This window comes from Hyperoodon ampullatus (assembly GCF_949752795.1).
Source record: "Hyperoodon ampullatus genome assembly, chromosome: 10".
Taxonomy (NCBI): Eukaryota; Metazoa; Chordata; class Mammalia; order Artiodactyla; family Ziphiidae; genus Hyperoodon; species Hyperoodon ampullatus.
The window spans coordinates 44887053-44906187 of NC_136923.1; the positions used below are offsets into that span (position 1 = coordinate 44887053).

Consider the following 19135-nt stretch of genomic DNA (forward strand, 5'->3'; position numbering starts at 1 on the left):
GGGAAACAGAGACTCCACTCTTGAAGGGCACACACAAAGTTGTGTGTGCATCAGAACCCAGGGGGAAGGAGTAGTGACCCCAGGGGAGAATGAACCAGACCTACCTGCTAGTGTTGGAGGGTCTCCTGCAGAGCTGGGGGGGAGGCTGTGGCTCACCTCGGGGACAGGGACACTGGCAGTGGAAGTTCTGGGAAGTACTCCTTGGCTTGAGCCCTCCTGGAGTCTGCCATTATCCCCACCAAAGAGCCTGCAGGCTCCAGGGCTGGGTTGCCTCAGGCCAAACAACCAACGGGAGGGAAGTCAGCCCCACCCATCAGCAGACAAGCAGATTAAAGTTTTCTAAGCTCTGCCCACCAGAGCAACACCCAGGTCTACCCACCACCAGTCCCTCCCATCAGGAAGCTTGCACAAGCCTCTTAGATAGCCTCATCCACCAGAGGGCAGACAACAGAAGCAAGAACTACAATCCTGCAGCCTGTGGAACAAAAACAACATTCACAGAAAGATAGACAAAATGAAAAGGCAGAGGACTATGCAACAGATGAAGGAACAAGATAAAAACCCCAGAAAAACAACTAAATGAAGTGGAGATAGGCAACCTTCCAGGAAAAAAATTCAGAATAATGATAGTGAAGATGATCCAAGACCTCGGAAAAACAATGGAGGCAAACATGGAAAACATGCAAGAAATGTTTAACAAAGACCTAGAAGAATTAAAGAACAAACAAACAGAGATGAACAATAACTGAAAGAAAACTACACTAGAAGGAGTCAATAGCAGAATAACTGAGGCAGAAGAACAGACAAGTGACCTGGAAGACAGAATGGTGGAATTCACTGCCATGGAACAGAATAAAGAAAAAAGAATGAAAAGAAATGAAGGCAGCCTAAGAGACCTCTGGGACAACATTAAATGCACCAACATTCACATTATACGGGTCCCAGAAGGAGAAGAGAGAGAGAAGGGACCAGAGAAAATATTTGAAGTGATTATAGTTGAAAACTTCCCTAACATGGGAAAGGAAATAGCCACCCAAGTCCAGGAAGTGAAGAGAGACCCAAGCAGGATAAACCCAAAGAGAAACATGCCAAGACACATAGTAATCGAATTAACAAAAATTAAAGACAAAGAAAAATTATTGAAAGCAACAAGGGAAAAATGAAAAATAACATACAAGGGAACTCCCATAAGGTTAATAGCTGATTTCTCAGCAGACACTCTACAAGCCAGAAGGGAGTGGCATGATGTATTTAAAGTGATGAAAGGTAAGAACCTACAACCAAGCTTACTCCACCTGGCAAGAATCTCATTCAGATTTGATGGAGAAATCAAAACCATTACAGACAAACAAAAGCTAAGAGAATTCAGCACCACCAAACCAGCTCTCCAACAAATGCTAAAGGAACTTTTCTAAGTGGGAAAAACAAGAGAAGAAAAGGACCTACAAAAACAAATCCACAACAGTTAAGAAAATGGTAATAGGAACATACATATCGATAATTACCTTAAATGTGAATGGATTAAATGCTCCAACCAAAAGACACAGGCTCACTGAATGGATACAAACACAAGACCCATATATATGCTGTCTACAAGAGACCCACTTCAGACCTAGGGACACATACATACCGAAAGTGAAGGGATGGAAAAAGATATTCCATGCAAATGGAAATCAAAAGAAAGCTGGAGTAGCAATACTCATATCAGATAAATAGACTTTAAAATAAAGAATGTTACAGGAGACAAGGAAGGACACTACATAATGATCAAGAGATCAATCCAAGAAGAAGATATAACAATTATAAATATATATGCACCCAACATAGGAGCACCTCAATACATAAGGCAAATGCTAACAGCTATAAAAGAAGAAATTGACAGTAACACAATAATAGTGGGGGACTTTAACACCTCACTTGCACCAATGGACAGATCATCCAGACAGAAAATTAATAAGGAAACACAAGCTTTAAATGACACAGTAGACCAGATAGATTTAATTTATATTAATAGGACATTCCATCCAAAAACAGCAGATTACACTTTTTTCTCAAGTGAACACATTCTCCAGGATAGATCACATCTTGGGTCACAAATCAAGCCTTGGTAAATTTAAGAAAATTGAAATCATATAAAGCATCTTTTCTGACCACAACACTAAGAGATTAGAAATCAATTACAGGGAAAAAATGTAAAAACACAAACACGTGGAGGCTAAACAATACATTACTAAATAACCCAGAGATCACTGAAGAAATCAAAGATGAAATTAAAAAATACCTAGAGACAAATGACAACGAAACACAATGATCCTAAACCTATGGGATGTAGCAAAAGCAGTTCTAAGAGGGAAGTTTATAGCAATACAATCCTACCTCAAGAAACAAGTAAAGTCTCAAATAAACAATCTAACCTTACACCTAAAGGAACTAGAGAAAGAAGAACAAACAAAACCCAAAGTTAGTAGAAGGAAAGAAATCATAAAGATCAGAGCAGAAATAAATGAAATAGAAACAAAGAAAACAATAGCAAAGATCAATAAAACTAAAAGCTAGTTCTTTAGAAGATAAACAAAATTGATAAACCTGTAGCCAGACTCATCAAGTAAAAGAGAGAGAGGACTCAAATCAATAAAATTAGAAATGAAAAAGGAGAAGTTACAAAGGACACCTCAGAAATACAAAGCATCATAAGAGACTACTACAAGCAACTCTATGCCAATAAAATGGACAACCTGGAAGAAATGGACAAATTCTTAGAAAGGTATAACCTTCCAAGACTGAACCGGAAGAAACAGAAAATATGAACGGACCAATCACAAGAAATGAACTTGAAACTGATTTAAAATCTTCCAACAAACAAAAGTCCAGGACCAGATGACTTCACAGGTGAATTCTATCAAACATTTAGAGAAGAGCTAACACCCATCCTTCTCAAACTCTTCCAAAAAATTGCAGAGGAAGGAAAACTCCGAAACTCATTCTACGAGGCCACCATCACCCTGATACCAAAACCGGACAAATATACTACAAAGAAAAGAAAATTACAGACTAATATCACTGATGAATATAGATGCAAAAATCCTCAACAAAATACTAGCAAAAAGAATCCAACACATTAAAAGAATCATACACCATGATCAAGTGGGATTTATCCCAAGGATGCAACGATTCTTCAATATATGCAAATCAATTAACAAATTAAAGAATAAAAATCATATGATCATCTCAATAGATACAGAAAAAGCTTTTGACAAAATTCAACACCCATTTATGAAAAAAACTGTCCAGAAAGTGGGCATAGAGGGAACCTACCTCGACATAATAAAGGCAATATATGACAAACCCACAGCAAACATCATTCTCAATGGTGAAAAACTGAAAGCATTTCAGGAACAAGACAACAATGTCCACTCTTTCCACTATTATTCAACATAGTTTTGGACGTCCCAGCCATGGCAATCAAAAAAGAAAACGAAATAAAAAGAATACAAATTGGAAAAGGAGTAAAAGTGTCACTGTTTGCAGATGACATGATACTATACATAGAGAATCCTAAAGATGCCACCAGAAAATTATTAGAACTAATCAATGAATTTGGTAAGGTTGCAGGATACAAAATGAATGCACAGAAATCTCTTGCATCCCTATACACTAACAATGAAAGATCAGAAAGAGAAATTAAGGAAACAATCCCATTTACCATCACATCAAAAAGAATAAAATACCTAGGAATAAACCTACCTAAGGAGGCAAAAGACCTCTACTCAGAAAACTATAAGACACTGATGGAAGAAATCAAAGATGAAACAAACAGATGGAGACATATACCATGTTCTTGGATTGGAAGAATCAATATTGTGAAAATGACTGTATTACCCAAAGCAATCTAAAGATTCAATGCAATCCCTATCAAATTACCAATGGCATTTTTTACAGAATAGAACAAAAAAAATTTAATTTGTATGGAGACACAAAAGACCCCAAATAGCCAAAACAATCTTGAGGGAAAAAAACGGAGCTGGAGGAATCAGACTCCCTGATTTCAGACTATACTACAAAGCTACAGTAATCAAGACAATACGGTACTGGCACAAAAACAGAAATATAGATCAATGGAACAGGATAGAAAGCCCAGAGATAAACCCACGCACCTATGGTCAACTAATCTATGACAAAGGAGGCGAGGATATATAATGGAGAAAAGACAGTCTCTTCAATAAGTGGTTCTGGGAAAACTGGACAGCTACATGTGAAGAATGAAATTAGAACACTCCCTAACACCATACTCAAAAATAAACTCAAAATGGATTAAAGACCTAAATGTAACTGGACACTATAAAACTCTTAGAGGAAAACATAGGAAGAACACTCTTTGACATAAATCACAGCAAGATCTTTTTTGACCCACCTCCTGGATTAATGGAAATAAAAACCCACCTCCTGGATTAATGGAAAAAATAAAAAATAAAAAAATAATGGGACCTAATGAAACTTCAAAGCTTTTGCACAGCAGAGTAAACTATAAACAAGACAACCCTTAGAGTGGGAGAAAATATTTGCAAACGAATCAACGGACAAAAGATTAATCTCCAAAATATATAAACAGCTCATGCAGCTCAATATTAAAACAACAAGCAGCCCATTCAAAAAATGGGCAGAAGACCTAAATAGACATTTCTCCAAAGAAGACATACAGATGGCCAAGAAGCACATGAAAAGCTGCTCAACATCACTAATTATTAGAGAAATGCAAATCAAAACTACAATGAGGTATCACCTCACACTGGTTAGAATGGCCATCATCAGAAAATCTACAAACAACAAATGCTGGAGAGGGTGTGGAGAAAAGGGAACCCTCTTGCACTGTTTGTGGGGATGTAAATTGGTACAGCCACTATGGAGAACAGTATGGAGGATCCTTAAAATACTAAAAATAGAATTACCTTATGACCCAGCAATCCCACTACTGGGCATATACCCTGAGAAAACCATAATTCAAAAAGACACATGCACCCCAATGTTCATTGCAGCTCTATTTCCAATAGCCAGGACACGGAAGCAACCTAAATGCCCACTGACAGATGAATGGATAAAGAAGATGTGGTACATATATACAATGGGATATTACTCAGCCATAAAAAGGAATGAAATTGGGTCATTTGTAGAGACGTGGGTGGACCCAGAGACTGTCATACAGAGTGAAGTAAGTCAGAAAGAGAAAAACAAATATCGTATATTAACGCATATATGTGGAATCTAGAAAAATGGTACAGGTCAACCAGTTTGCAGGGCAGAAATAGAGACACAGATGTAGAGAAAAAATGTATGAACACCAAGCGGGGAAAGCGGGAGGTGGGGGGTGGGATGAATTGGGAGTTTGGGATTGACATATATAAACTAATATGTATAAAATAGATAACTAATAAGAAACTGCTTTAAGCACAGGGAGACCAGCTCAGTGCTTTGTGACCACCTAGAGGGGTGGGATAGGGAGAGTGGGAGGAGATGCAAGAGGGAGGAGATATGGGAACATGTGTATATGTATAGCTGATTCACTTTGTTATAAAGCAGGAACTAACACACCGTTGTATACCAATTATCCTCCAGTAAAGATGTAAAAAAAAAAAAAAAAGGAACCTACTGTATAAAAAATAAAATAAAATAAAATTCAAAAAAACCCACAAACTAATATTGGGTCCAGTGGATCCTAATGGTACTTTGAGGGTTATCTTGCTAAGATTCCATACATATCTGTCTAATATAAGGTGAAAAATAGAGTGAGAGTTGGAATGTCATGTCTTCCTGGACTTCCCCAGGCCTGGTCAGGGCTCTACTCATAGAGGGAGCTTCGGAGATAGTAGGAGCTGGAGATGTAATTGTGTAATTATCAAGGGAAGGGCACATAGTATTCCTTATGTATGTGCAAGGACCTTGCACCATCTCAAAATCTGCGATTTGCCTAGAATACCATTCTTTCCTCTCTCCCTTTTAGCTGGGTAACTGCTACACTTTGAATCTCCACTCAAACACCACCTCCACAAGCAAGCTTTCCCTGAGTCCCAGCCCTGCCATCCGGTGCCCCTTAGAGGGCTGTCAGAGCCTCCCTCCCCACCCACTGCTTCTGTGCACTTGTCAGGGTTTTAGTGTCTCCTCCACTAGGGGGCAGGCGGGGGTCTGCTCAGCTTTGCATCCTCAGCACCAGCACAGTGTTGACCCTAGTGGGCACTCGGTAAGTATTTTGCAAATGAAAAACAATGAAGTCACTTTTCTGAGTACAGGTGCTCACCTGCCTAAATTTTTAACAAAGTGTTAAGATGCGTGTGTTTGAAGAAGTAAAAATAAAAAGTCCACCCATAGGGAAAGCAGATCAGGTAAGAGCTTCATTCTCCTGGATTGTCCTTTACTCAGGGATTACTGGGAACAACAAGCAACATGACTGTAGCAGAAGAGTCTTCAGCTCATGATTCTGGCTTTCATTTAGGTGTCCGGTGATTTATCAAAGACTGACATCTGCAATGAGGCTCGGCACCCACAGGTCGGCACAGACGCTGCAGAAGAGATACAGACAAACAGGCTGTACGAGTTGTCAATGAAAATGAGTGAGAAGGAAACTTCCTCTGGGGAGGATCAGGAGTCCGAGCCCAAGACAGAGTCTGAGAACCAGAAGGAAAGTCTGTCCTCTGAAGACAACAGCCAGAGTGTCCAGGAAGAGCTGAAGAAGGTAAGCTCTGTGAAACCACCTGCAGACGGCTTGGTTTCTGCAGCTGGGGTGTGGGGGGAGGTTCTGCATTTGTGCAGAGATGTGCAGGGACCCCAAAGAGCACTCTCTAAAATGCCCATCCCTATGCACTTGGGAGAGCCCAAGAAAACTCTGCTTGATTAACGCTGAGTTAATCGATCAGGAAAATAGCACCGCGTGGCCTTGCAAGTCTCCCAAGACCTCTCATCTCCTATTCTTCATCAAGACAGCCCTTACATTTCAAGTCTATAACGTAGTACCCATGGTCTCTCTCATTGGTAAAGAGCTGTGTTATTTCCCGCCCCACCCTCTCCCGAAGGAATGTTTCCTGTGGATTGAGAACATCTAGCCAATCCTCTTTTAGCCAATGATGACGCTTCATTTCATAGTATAAAGTCTTTGTGTTGAAAGTGGCCTTCTGGATCATTTATCTCTGCAGTTTCCAGATTTTGGCTTGTTTGACTTAGCCAGAAGGCTTTCTCAAACAAACCTTATATGGAATCCCAGTGCTTTAAACAGATAAAAGCACTGCTGCTCTGAGGGTCCCCAAAGCTCCAACCACCTGATCTTCAGTCCCACCGTCCTCCCTTCCTTCCCCCACGCTGGCCACCGAGTTCCAAGGGACATTGTGTGAAAAGCACAGAAAATAGACCCTGCTTCTGGCAGAAAGGGATCCCAGCCTTTCTGCCCACCGTCCTCCAGCACGTGCCTGGGTTCCCACTACAGCTCCACCAAGTACGTTCACACTAGACTTGGCCCCCTGGTCAGGATAGCCCTGCTGCCTCCAGTGGAAGGGGAAGAAGCTAGCATTTGTTCAGTGTCTCCTACATGCCTGGTGCTTTGCACATGTTCGTTAGTTCATTTAATATAAAACCTTTGGGGTAGACACAGACCCATGTTGCAGATGAGAAAACTGAGTCTAGTCACAAAGGTACTTACCCAAGGCCCACTCCTAGTAAGTTTCAGAGCTGAGGCTGCATCACAAACCTGCTTGGCATCAAATCACAGGCTCTTTCCTTTACAACAAGCTGCCTCTTCTGGAACTCAGATAAGATCTTACCTGGTAACATCTAAACTTCTTTGTACTTAGGATCAATTTTTTCCCTATTCTGAGAGTAGGCTCTCTAAGCTAACAGGCTGCTGGTAACCCACGTGCACGGAGAATGAGCCCCCTTCATCTGCTCAACAGCCAAACTGGGGTACTGTGCAGGAGCCTGGCCAACCCAGGAATGACCACAGGTGGTCCAGAGCCGGCCCCAAGGGAAGTGGGGACCGTCCTCCATGGCTGAGGCCCTGAACCTTCCAACACCTCAGACTCTGCCTTGCATTCATTCCCAACCCGGCCTCCATAACCATTGAATCCTCACTCATAAACCTGCTGGGTCCTTTGCCTGGGGATGGCACACGTCTCTTTCCTCCAGTATGTCTGTGGGTGGAGAGCAGATCTTGGCCTTCACAGGCAGCCCTTCCCTGGGTTATGGGCTCTGACCCATTGCCTCTTCAATGGTTATGGGCTCTGATCCTCTCTGTTACTTGAACCGATGGCCCATTACAGTCACATTTGTCTGCTAGAGCTGAGAGCCAGATGGTAACTGAAGAATATCACATTATTTCTTACAGTGGCTCCACATCCTACTGGCTTTGCTGCCTGGTGGTCCCAAGGCACCAAAAGTTCATGCTGAACCAGCAGCATGCCAGGCTGGGATGAGCCACGCACACCCGCCCCTCATCAGCCTACAGGCCTCACCATCCGTCTATACTGTGCTCTTCTGGGCAGAATGTGAACAGGGAAAGGCGGAAAATCCTGGGTGTTTGGCCAAGCCTTCCATCCTGCCCCCATCCTGCCCTGTGCCCTCGCTGAGCAGGAAATTAGGGGAGTTGCTTTTATTCAAACTCCCAAATGTGTCAGTTTCTCAAAGTTTAAGTCCTTCCCACCGCGGACCATGAATCAATGGATTAAATAGTCAACCAGATATCACTTGTGTATGTAAAAACCCAGATAGCAAACAAAAAGAGGTAATCAATATCTCTCTCTCCATCAGGCATCGGCTACTCTGATTAAAGGAAAACAGAAATATACATTCATCTATGGAAGATTATTTAGAAGCAGAAGGGTACAGAGATAGGCTTCAGGATTAGACTGACTGTGAAACACATCCATGCAGTTTGCAAACTTTGGACTTTGGTTCTAAGCTAAGGCCATTTCTTGCCTGCTTCCTACACCCTGCCCCCTTGCTGCCCTCCTTGGCCCCTCCAATCCTTTCTCTACTCAGCAGCTGGAGCTGCCCTGCGGCCCTTGAACTTGCTCCCAGCATGTCGACAAGCCCAAGTCTGGCTTGTTTTTATATCGATCCCTAAAAACCAGTCTAGGTCTTCATTGTTGACTGGACAAACACATGTTGGCCTTGTCTGTAAAATGGGGATAATCATACCCCCTTATAGAGTTGGGAGGACTAAATTATGCAGCATAGAGGTAGCACACAGCCAGAGCCCAGCAAATTTTAACAACCTCAAGGAAAAGAAATTTCACTGTCGTGAAATAATGTCCCTGTGTTAGCACTGAGGGAACAGCTTAGTGCCTATGTCCCGTCCACACATGCAGTGTCAAGCCAGAGGTCTGTAGCCACGTTCGGTGCTTCATCATGCTCTGAAGAATGTAATGGGGAACATATCACGTCAGAACCTCCCAGGTTCCCATCTTCGGGATCAGAGTAACTATGACTTCCCTTGTAATCCGACCACAACTAGTTTGTCCAGCACTCACACATGTACACACACACACCATGACTGGGGAGTGGATCTGGGCTAAAGAAACTGTTCCAGAAGCTGTTCGTGCTTGCCTTATCTCTTTACCGTGCTACTGCACACTGGCCCAAGGTCCATCTGTCTGGTGACTCCCAACACAGCAGGAGCTCCTCTTCCTGTGCAGCAGGCAGGCTGGGAGTGAAAGAATAACACTCTCCTCCCCAGGAGCAGCCCTAACCAGTGACTGATGTGAAGAGTATAAATACTCCACTCCTTTGCCTCCACTGGGGTGGTGACCCACGGAGTGTGTGCTACCCACTGATGCCCCGAGTTCCCCAGCAGATTTGGCTCTGGGCACCCACAGTGAGGACCAGCTGGATCCTTCTCTTCCCAGGCAGCCTTCTCTTCCCTGCCTTGCCCCACCCCCTCCTCCACTGGTTCCGGGGATCACTTCCCAAATAAACTCCATGCACTCGAATCCCTGTCTCAGGGTCTGCTTCTGGGGAAACCAGACTAAGACAGTAACCAAACAGGAAAACACGCAGAGCCCCCAGTTCACAAACATTCACTGCAGTATTTGTGACTAAGCAGTGGAGAAATCCAAATGCCTAACTGGCTGTTAATGGCCTCTGCCTGACCACGAGGATCCCTTACACAGAGAGAGTTTTATCCAGACTTCACCATCCCTCCTGCCTCTATCACAGGTTCTTCTCTCTGGGAGCCAAAGCAGAGGAATGTGCATATTCCCATAGACACAGGGACATCAGTGGCAGTTCAGTGTCCTTGGTATGACAACCCATGTAGGTATCAGGGCTTCACAGTCTTGTCCAGCAGCAGAAGAACCATTTTAGAAACACGCTGTTTCTTGATGGGAGTCAGCCCTTCGCTGTAGGCAGACTTGTCCCTACAGTTGATTCACTTTGGCTGGGTGTTGGGGGCCCAATGATGATTCACGGATGGTCACTGCCATCTGAATTTTAACTACCTGAAGAACCAGCTTGTAAAACTTGGGGCCAGCCCAGAAACCTGGATTCCTAGAGGCCATGTTTTTATTTATTTTTTTTGCGGTACGCGGGCCTCTCACTGTTGTGGCCTCTCCCGCTGCGGAGCACAGGCTCCGGACATGCAGGCTCAGCGGCCATGGCTCACGGGCCCAGCCGCTCCGCGGCATGTGGGATCTTCCCAGACCAGGGCACGAACCCGCCTCCCCTGCATCAGCAGGCGGACTCTCAACCGCTGTGCCACCAGGGAAGCCCAAGGCCATGTTTTTAATTGAAGTCATCTTGGTTCCATTGAACCTCATGGTCAACCTTCCAAATCTTGGGATCCTTCAAGCCCGGGAATAAGCACTTGCTTCCCCTCTGCCACTGGGCAGGTGGCTGTGCCAATGGTTATGGAAGAAAGGCCTGGCTGAAGTGGTTCCTAGAACCATCTGCCCCTGGATATGCAGGTGCTGCATTCCTGAGTGAAGGACGCAAAGAAAGGTCAAGAACCCCTGGCCTGACTTTGGAGACTACATGCAGGGGCTGAATCTCCCACAAAACCCTATCTCCCCAAGCTTAAAGCAGTGATCCCCAAGGTCCCTGCTCACTCCAAAATCCCATGGTTCTAGACATGTAAGGCATGAAACAGGTTTTTGTTTCCTGATATTAGTATCATTTATGACACTATTTATATGACAAAAGATGTCCTATGTGTCAAGCTTTTGGAACATGAGTGTTTGTTGAAGGCTCATATTAGTGAATTCTTGCATTATAGTCAAATTTGTACACGCAATGTCCTGAAAGCAAAGTGTCTTTGTTTATTAATTATCACAAGTAGCTGAATCATTGTGTTTTAGTTTCAAAAGGGAGTCACAGACCAGCAGATAACTCCCATATTCATAGTTTCATGGAATAATTCTCCTCAAAGTACTGAGACTTCCCTAAAGTAATAAATGTCTTTCTCCTCAAATAAGAGACAGATTTGTGCATCTTCTCACAGCTGCTCCCCATTTACTAGCATCAAGTCATATAGAAACACAGTACTGGTCAATGGATAAGCAGACAGATTGATTGTTGTCTGAGAAAACCCAGAGCTGTGGGTTTCTGCAGTTTAATGTGCTTGTGAAAAACTTTTTGTCGATATCACAGTGTTAACATAAAATCAAGTATTGTCCACATGTGTCTCACCCTTGTAAAATGACTCACAATCCACATGAGGATTCAGTGTCTTTCACCCAGGTAGTATCTTATTTGAGAAGCATGTCTCCATCTTGAGTTGGCACTAAAGGTTCAGTCCCCACTTATATCTTACAAGCTACACTGATCTCAGTAGGCCTTATGCCTGTTGCCTCTTCTAACTTTCTATTTAACTGCTGCGTTAGGAAAAAAGAGAAGCTTTAGCTGTCCACTTAGAGCTACAGCTCTTATCCACAGCGCTTGAACAGGTGAGGTTTCATTTCACTCCTATTGTCACTGGCATCACTCATTCCCACACTTGTGTCCTGTGTGTTTGGGGGAGGGGCCTGCACGGCTGGGAAGAGAGTTCTGGGTTCTCTCCTGGATCACGAGGGCTTCAACAGAACATCTTCTTCTCTAGGCAAAAGATGAACTGAGCCCTCGAGAATTAATATACTCATAATGCTAATAGATAAAAAGGCAGTCTACATAAGCAGACAATTCACCAAAAACAAAAACAAAAAAAGAAGAATGGGGCTTCCCTGGTGGCGCAGTGGCTGAGAGTCCGCCTGCCGATGCAGGGGGCACGGGTTCGTGCCCCGGTTCGGGAAGATCCCACATGCTGCGGAGCAACTAGGCCTGTGAGCCATGGCTGCTGAGCCTGCGCGTCCGGAGCCTGTGCTCTGCAACGGGAGAGGCCACAACAGTGAGAGGCCCGCGTACCGCAAAAAAAAAAAAAAAAAAAAAAGAAGAAGAATGTAAATGACCAATAAGCATATGAAAAAATATTCAACTTTAATTGTATCTCAGCTGTATTCAATACAACACTTAGCCCAGAACTTGGCATATGGTGTGCACAGTCATTTTTTCCATTCAGCAAAAGCACATTGAGGCACTGGGAAGGCAGCCATGAACAGGGCAAAGTTTATCGTTTGTTCAGACAAGCAATAAAAATGCAAATTGAAATAATGAAATGCCACTTTGCCTAACAAATTGGATGGTTAAAAAGAACGATAATCAATGTTGGTAAGAGTTCAGGGAAATAGGCAGTCTAATACCCACAAAGTAGCACATATTAGCACACTGGTGACTTGGTAACTCTAAGCAATCAAAGTGTGCATACCCTTTGATCCAGCAAATATGCTTTCAATCATTTATCCTAAGGAATAATTGGACAAGCAGCCAAGGGTATATCACAATGCAGTTCATCAAGTGTTATATTTTTATACTAGGAAAACTTTGAAACAACCTAAGTGTCCAACAATAATGGACTCTTGGGAAATGGAGGGGATGAGGTCCAGAAAACAGATGGGGCATTGGCATTGGAATGGCAAAGACAGAATAGTCCAGGTACAAGTAAGTGGGTAAATTTGATGTTTAGGAAGATGAAGAGAGTTTGTTTTATGTTCTATGCTTCCCCCCCTCCGCTCCTCTGTTACCCAACCAAACTTGGGTCTGCTCGCCTGGGCACAGTAAAGCCAATCTACTGACACTGGGTTGTGGTGAAAGAAAATATAGTGTTTGTTGCAGGGCACCAAGCAAGATTGGGGATGGCTAATGCTCAAGAGGTCGGAACCCCTGATGGCTTTCACGGAAAGGTTTTTAAAGATAGGGTGAGTGAGAGGGTTGCAGGGCACATGATCAGCTTGTGTGCATTCTTCTGATTGGTTGGTAGTGAGGTAATGGGGAGTCAACATCATCAACCTTCTGGTTCCAACCTGTCTGGGGCCTGCCTACATGCTAGTGGTCAGCATGCAGTTAATGTTTTCCACCTGCAGGGGTTTCAGTATTTGCAAAACAGCTCAAAGGATATGGCTCAGAATGTTATCTTATAGCCCTTGAGAGGAGCTAAAGGTATTTGACTTTGTTTAATGGCTAAACTATTACTATTTTGTCTTGCTTGACTGTTTTCCTTCGTTTCGGCATTTTCTCACTTCTGAATTTATTAAATTTATTCTTTGGAACTCGGGGATGGCCTAGGAGGCTAAAGTCTTTCTACAAACAAGAGGCAGGCAGAGGACATGGGGTCAGGGGGTGGTCTGTCCTGGGAAGGCCCCATAAGGTCCTGCTTGGTTACATCTCTAGCTTTCTGAACTAGAAGGCAAGTTTGCCTTCTGAAAGTGAGGGGATAGTGAAATTTGAGTGTCAGGATTGTGGAGAGGGTTTGAAATAGCTATTGCATAGAATGGGAGAAAAACGTGTGGAGAAATATAAAGGATCCCCAGGGTAAGGTCAGAGATCACAAACATTTACTTGAGATAAAAAGAGCCTGTAAAAGAATACAGCAACTATGCACACTACTATATATAAAATAGATAAAAGACCTATGGTATAGCACAGGGAACTATATTCAACATCTTATAATAACCTATAAGGGAAAAGAATATATAGATAGGTACATATAACTGAATCGTGTTGCTGTACACCTGAAACTAGCATAACATCGTAAATCAACTTCAATAAAAGAAAAAGAAAAGAATACAGCAACTTTGAATGCAAATAAATGCAAAATAAAAATTCATTCTATTCAAAGAAAAGGTCTAGTAGTAGCAGGTCTATTCATGAATCCATATCATTCGGCACAATTACACAATACAGCTCAATAGGTTCTGGGATTTACATTAGAACTCCTCATTTCATAACTAAAATTTATAGATGAATCTCAAACCAGACTGGAGGAGTGGGAAGATAAAATGGAAATTAATTCCAACCATAATAGGAACAAAAAAATGTGAAATTAAAGCTTAACAAGAAGACTGCAGATCTCTCAGAAACCTACCAGTTTTGCTGGTAGGAAAAACAATGTAAAGAAGAATTCTTCCAAAATGAGGGTAGACATTTACTGTAATTTAAATCAAAATCTGAACCAGAAGTTTTTTTAACTTTTCAAAAGGATTCAAAAAATCACCTGATAAAATAAAGTCAAGAATAACTTAGAAATGCTTAGAAAAAATAAAAGAAATGAAGAGGACCTATCTATTAAGATAGCACATCATGTTTTAAAGGCAGAGTAATTAAATTTGTGAGATATTGATAAAGGATGCAATGAAATAGTCCAGAAGTATGCCCTAGAATATACTTAATTTAACTCACAATTGATCTCATAATTACCACCCACCTCTCACCCCTGGTTGGGAAGAGATCATTTTTTAATAAATGTGTTGAGACATATGTGCACTTGTTCTTTTGGGGGAAGGGATGTGGCAAGAGAGGAAGGTCCTTAATGTTCTCTCCAACAAAGGAATGAATGGCTCCCCCAGGTTTGCAGGGCCAGCAATACGTACAGGAGACAATAAGGAAAAGATGCCGACTTCCCATGAGAGGTAGTGGCACAAGTTCTAGAGTTTGAATCCTTGTTCAATCCTTGTTACAAATAATTGTTCAACTATTCTAAGAGCTGTAATACAGTAGGGACCAAAGAGAAAAGGTCCCTGCTCTTGTGGAATTTACCCACTGTTGGGGGCGACAGCTGATAAGTATGTAAACACATACAGGGGAAGAGGTCCTTAGTGATCAGTGCTAAGGAGATTCAGCACGACGCTCACGGATGCAGTTGGAAGGAGTATGAGTCATGGTGGTCCAGACTTTTCTGACCAACTCTGTTTTCCACTGAAACCCGAAAGACACAAAGGGAAAAGTGAGGCAAAGATCTAAAGGAAGGGCTTTCCAGGCAGAAAAAAACATGCAAGGCCTTAAGGTGGAAATGACCTTGACAAGTTCAAGGAACAGCTTAAAGAGCTAGGGTAGCTGGGGCAACATGGCCAAGGGGAGAGCGCTTGGAGAAGTGAGAGAGGGAGGGGCCAGAGCAAGCCAGCGGTGTGGGCCATGCAGAGAACTTTGGCTCCTATTCTGTGTGAGATAGGAAGCACATGGAAAGGTTTCAGCAGAGACATAACAAGGAGGACCTTACATTTATCAAGATCACCGTGGTTGCCATGTGCCACCTCCCTTCCAAGTGAACGTGGAAGGTGGTTTCCTGTGTCATTGGGCTACTACAGAGCTGAGCACGTGCCCTGGCAGAGCCCTGGTTACCGCCAACAAGTGGGGAAATGTGTCCAGTGAGTATCAGGAAATAATTTTCTGAGGAACATCCAGTATGCGAAAGCAAAAGAGATCGACAACCATGATCACCTCCTCTGCCAGGACAGGAAGTCCTGCCTGCCCTACACCTGCCCAGGCAGGTATGGTCAAAGTCAGTGGCTCCAGCATTCCCCTCCTCTCTCACCATCACGGGTCCTGGAGTGGCCTTGCTCAGGTGATTACATCAAACAACAGGGACTCCACCAAGGAAGGGAAAGAAAATGACCATGGGGAAACATACAGACCAGTGGGTTTAATTCTGGAACTAAACTAAATGTACAAATAGCACATTTAAAAAAAATCATTTCGGGCATCCCTGGTGGCACAGTGGTTAAGAATCCGCCTGCCAATGCAGGGGACACGGGTTCAATCCCTGGTCCGGGAAGATCCCACATGCCACAGAGCAACTGAGCCCGTGCGCCACAACTACTGAGCCCACGCACCACAACTACTGAAGCCCGTGCCCCCTAGAGCCCATGCTCCGCAACAAGAGAAGCCACCGCAATGAGAAGCCTGCGCACCTCAACGAAGAGTAGCCCCTGCTCGCCACAACTAGAGAAAGCCCGCATGCAGCGATGAAGACCCAACTCAGCCAAAGATAAAATAAATGAAATAAATTTTTTTAAAAATTCATTTCAATTATCACAATTTTAAAAAATCTTATTTCTTTCATAGGTGGCTTTGACCATCAAAATCAAAATGATTTAAGAACCCAAACATTCCTAGAGGTCCATTCTCTGATCTCCATTACATTTCATGTTTCAATTGATTACATATGCTAATTTATTAGGTTCATGCTCCAATTTCTTTCCACAATTCTGTGCCACCTTCTTTCAAGTCAGTCGTTGGGGACGTGAGTCTGTTCATGGAGAATGTATTTTGACGGGTTGTAGAGGCTTCGCCGGAGCGCCTTATGTTTCATGAGAACTGAAACATATTTGCATTGAATTTTTCTAGCAGATTTCTGTCAACTATTCAGGAGGACATATGGAGTTTCTTTTCTTACCTTTGAGAAGGAAAAAAATACATGAAATCAGGGCATTTGGACAAATTTCCTTGCTTGCTCTGGCGGTTTGATAGAAGCATTTCATAAAGCCAAGGCAGCATCTGTAATGTGGGACAGAAAAGTAATGAGCGGGCTGTGAAGTCTGGATCACACTTAGATCAGATTTCCTCAGAGACCACATTCTTGTTCACTCTGATTGTTTTTGGTGGCTCCATCTCAGGTAGGCTCAGTAAGGCTCAGAACAGGAGCTGGTCGCTTGGGAGATCTCAAGCTCTGTTGTGTGGCTTGGTCATTGGTGTACAAATCAACGAGCTTGTTCTGATTGATGTCACTTGGTGGAGGCTACAGGCCCTTCTCTCGCTGATCTGTTGTTCATGGATCTGATTATTCAGTTAGATTCTGTTCTTCCATCACTTTCTGCAGTCCATTGGGTCCCAGGAGTTATGCAGGTGGAGGAGGTGATGTGGCAGGTGGGAAGGAGTGTGGACCTTGAAGACCGAAGTCTCTGGGTTCAAATCTCAGCTGTGCATCTTCTTCCTTAAGCCACAGTTTCTTCGTCTCTCAAGATGGGATGAAAACAGCCACCACGCCAGGTTGTGATGAGGGTTACACGAAATCACGAGAAGCCTGGGGTCAGACCCGGCACAGGAAGGATGCACATTAACACTGAGCTGGCTTCCTTCCTTCCTCTCTTCCTCCCTAAAGGGCTCTCTCAGGAGCAACGTGTCCCAGGAGAGAAGGTGAGGCCCCGTACACATTTTATGCAACTTGAACATTGAAAGACTTTTCTCCTCTGCCTGTAATTCCTGCATGGGAGCCAACATGTTTTAAGAAGCCTCTGTTAAAGTTCTTTCTATTTCCTGTACTTCCAGACTGACCCCAAAGTCACACATTAACGGAACCTGCTTGCCCCTCTGCAGGTCCACAGCCTGTGGCTCCCAGTGCAGGGTAGGACCTGTTTTCTGCTACCTGGGTCTTCCTGCCCTTCTCCTGTCTCTGCTCTCTGAGGACAGGGACCCAGGCTTACTCACTCTGCATCCCCTGCAGGGCCCAGTGCAGTGCTGGGCATAGAGCAGATGCTTCCTGAAGGCTTGAATTAAATTCGTGATGATGGGAAATAGTAGATGATGTTTGAGGGCCTGGCTTGTTCAGTTGCCCAGCTAGGCAATGACATACCTTATTTTTATTGCCTATCAGTACGTATGGTTCAGTATGCTCCCTACTGGGAAACGGAGGGTCCTGCATGCGTGCGTGTCTTGAGTGTCAGTGTCAGGTTGTTTACTGTCATTTCTCAGGACAAACCATTCTGTATTCTGATATTGTGTCTTCCATTTTTGGTGTTAAGGTATCCCTTCTTTATGACATTATGGTGAAGCCAGACAGTAGTAGACCATGGTGGCTTTTTTTTTTTTTTAAATATTCTTACTTAGCAAGAGAAAAAAGCTAGGAAACAGCAGCAAAGTTTAACTTTTTTTTTTTTTTTTTGGTTAAAAAATAGTAAAAAGCATCCTTCAAAACACCAAGCGGTCAAGGAAAGTTGTTTCAAGAACACAGTACAGGACTTCCCTGGTGGTGCAGTGGTTAAGAATCCGCCTGCCAACACAGGGGACACAGGTTCGATCCCTGGTCCAGGAAGGTCCCACATGCCGCAGAGCAACTGAGCTCATGCTAGCCATAGCTACAGAGCCCACACGCTGCAACTACTGAAGCCTGTGCCCCCTAGAGCCCATGCTCCGCAACAAGAGAAGCCACCGCAATGAGAAGCCTGCGCACCACAACGAAGAGTGGCCCCCGCTCGCTGTAACTAGAGAAAGCCTGCATGCAGCAACAGAGACCCAACACAGCCAAAAAGAAAAAAAAAATAGAACACAGTACATAATAAACGGTGTCTGAGCTACTGGCCATCACCAGTAATGTTCCCATCTTGAGCCAGTAGGGCAGGTGGGAGAGTTTTGAGGACAGGTGGACAGCTCTGGACCCAAACACTGTGGACACTTGGCATATGCTGACTAATTTCATCTTCTCAAAAACCCCTTGAGCTAGATGGTGTTATCTCCATTTCATAGCTGAGGCTCAGAGAGATTACGTTATTTCCCCAAAATCTATACAGAGTAACCAGAGTTTCCCAAGCCTCATGATCTGACGTGTACAATGAGGAGGTCACCTTAGCATCCGTCCCCACTAGGAAACCACAAGACCAGAGCATCCACCCACCCCCACTGTCTCCCTCCATTATTTGGGGGAATCTAGGGGAAAGATCTCCCACATGTTCACAATCAGCCATCTTATAGGGGCCTGCTCAGGGCCTTCACCAGGCTGCTGCTGCTGCCCAGATCCACCCTAGGAACCAGCCCTGCACAGGTGCCTTCTCCATAGAGGCTCCAGATCAGCAAGACCAGGGCC

The 19135-nt window shown here is 43.7% G+C and overlaps 1 protein-coding gene across 1 annotated transcript in view; it reads left to right on the plus strand.

Annotated features, from left to right (window-relative positions):
• Window positions 1–19135, plus strand: part of MYRIP (myosin VIIA and Rab interacting protein) — a gene marked incomplete at both ends in the record, with an annotated part of 178689 nt that overhangs the window by 136923 nt on the left and 22631 nt on the right. Inside the window, one exon of the mRNA XM_079713826.1 lies at window positions 6485–6724. Coding sequence (XP_079569952.1) covers window positions 6485–6724 — 240 coding nt within the window. The remainder of the gene's footprint in view (window positions 1–6484; window positions 6725–19135) is intronic.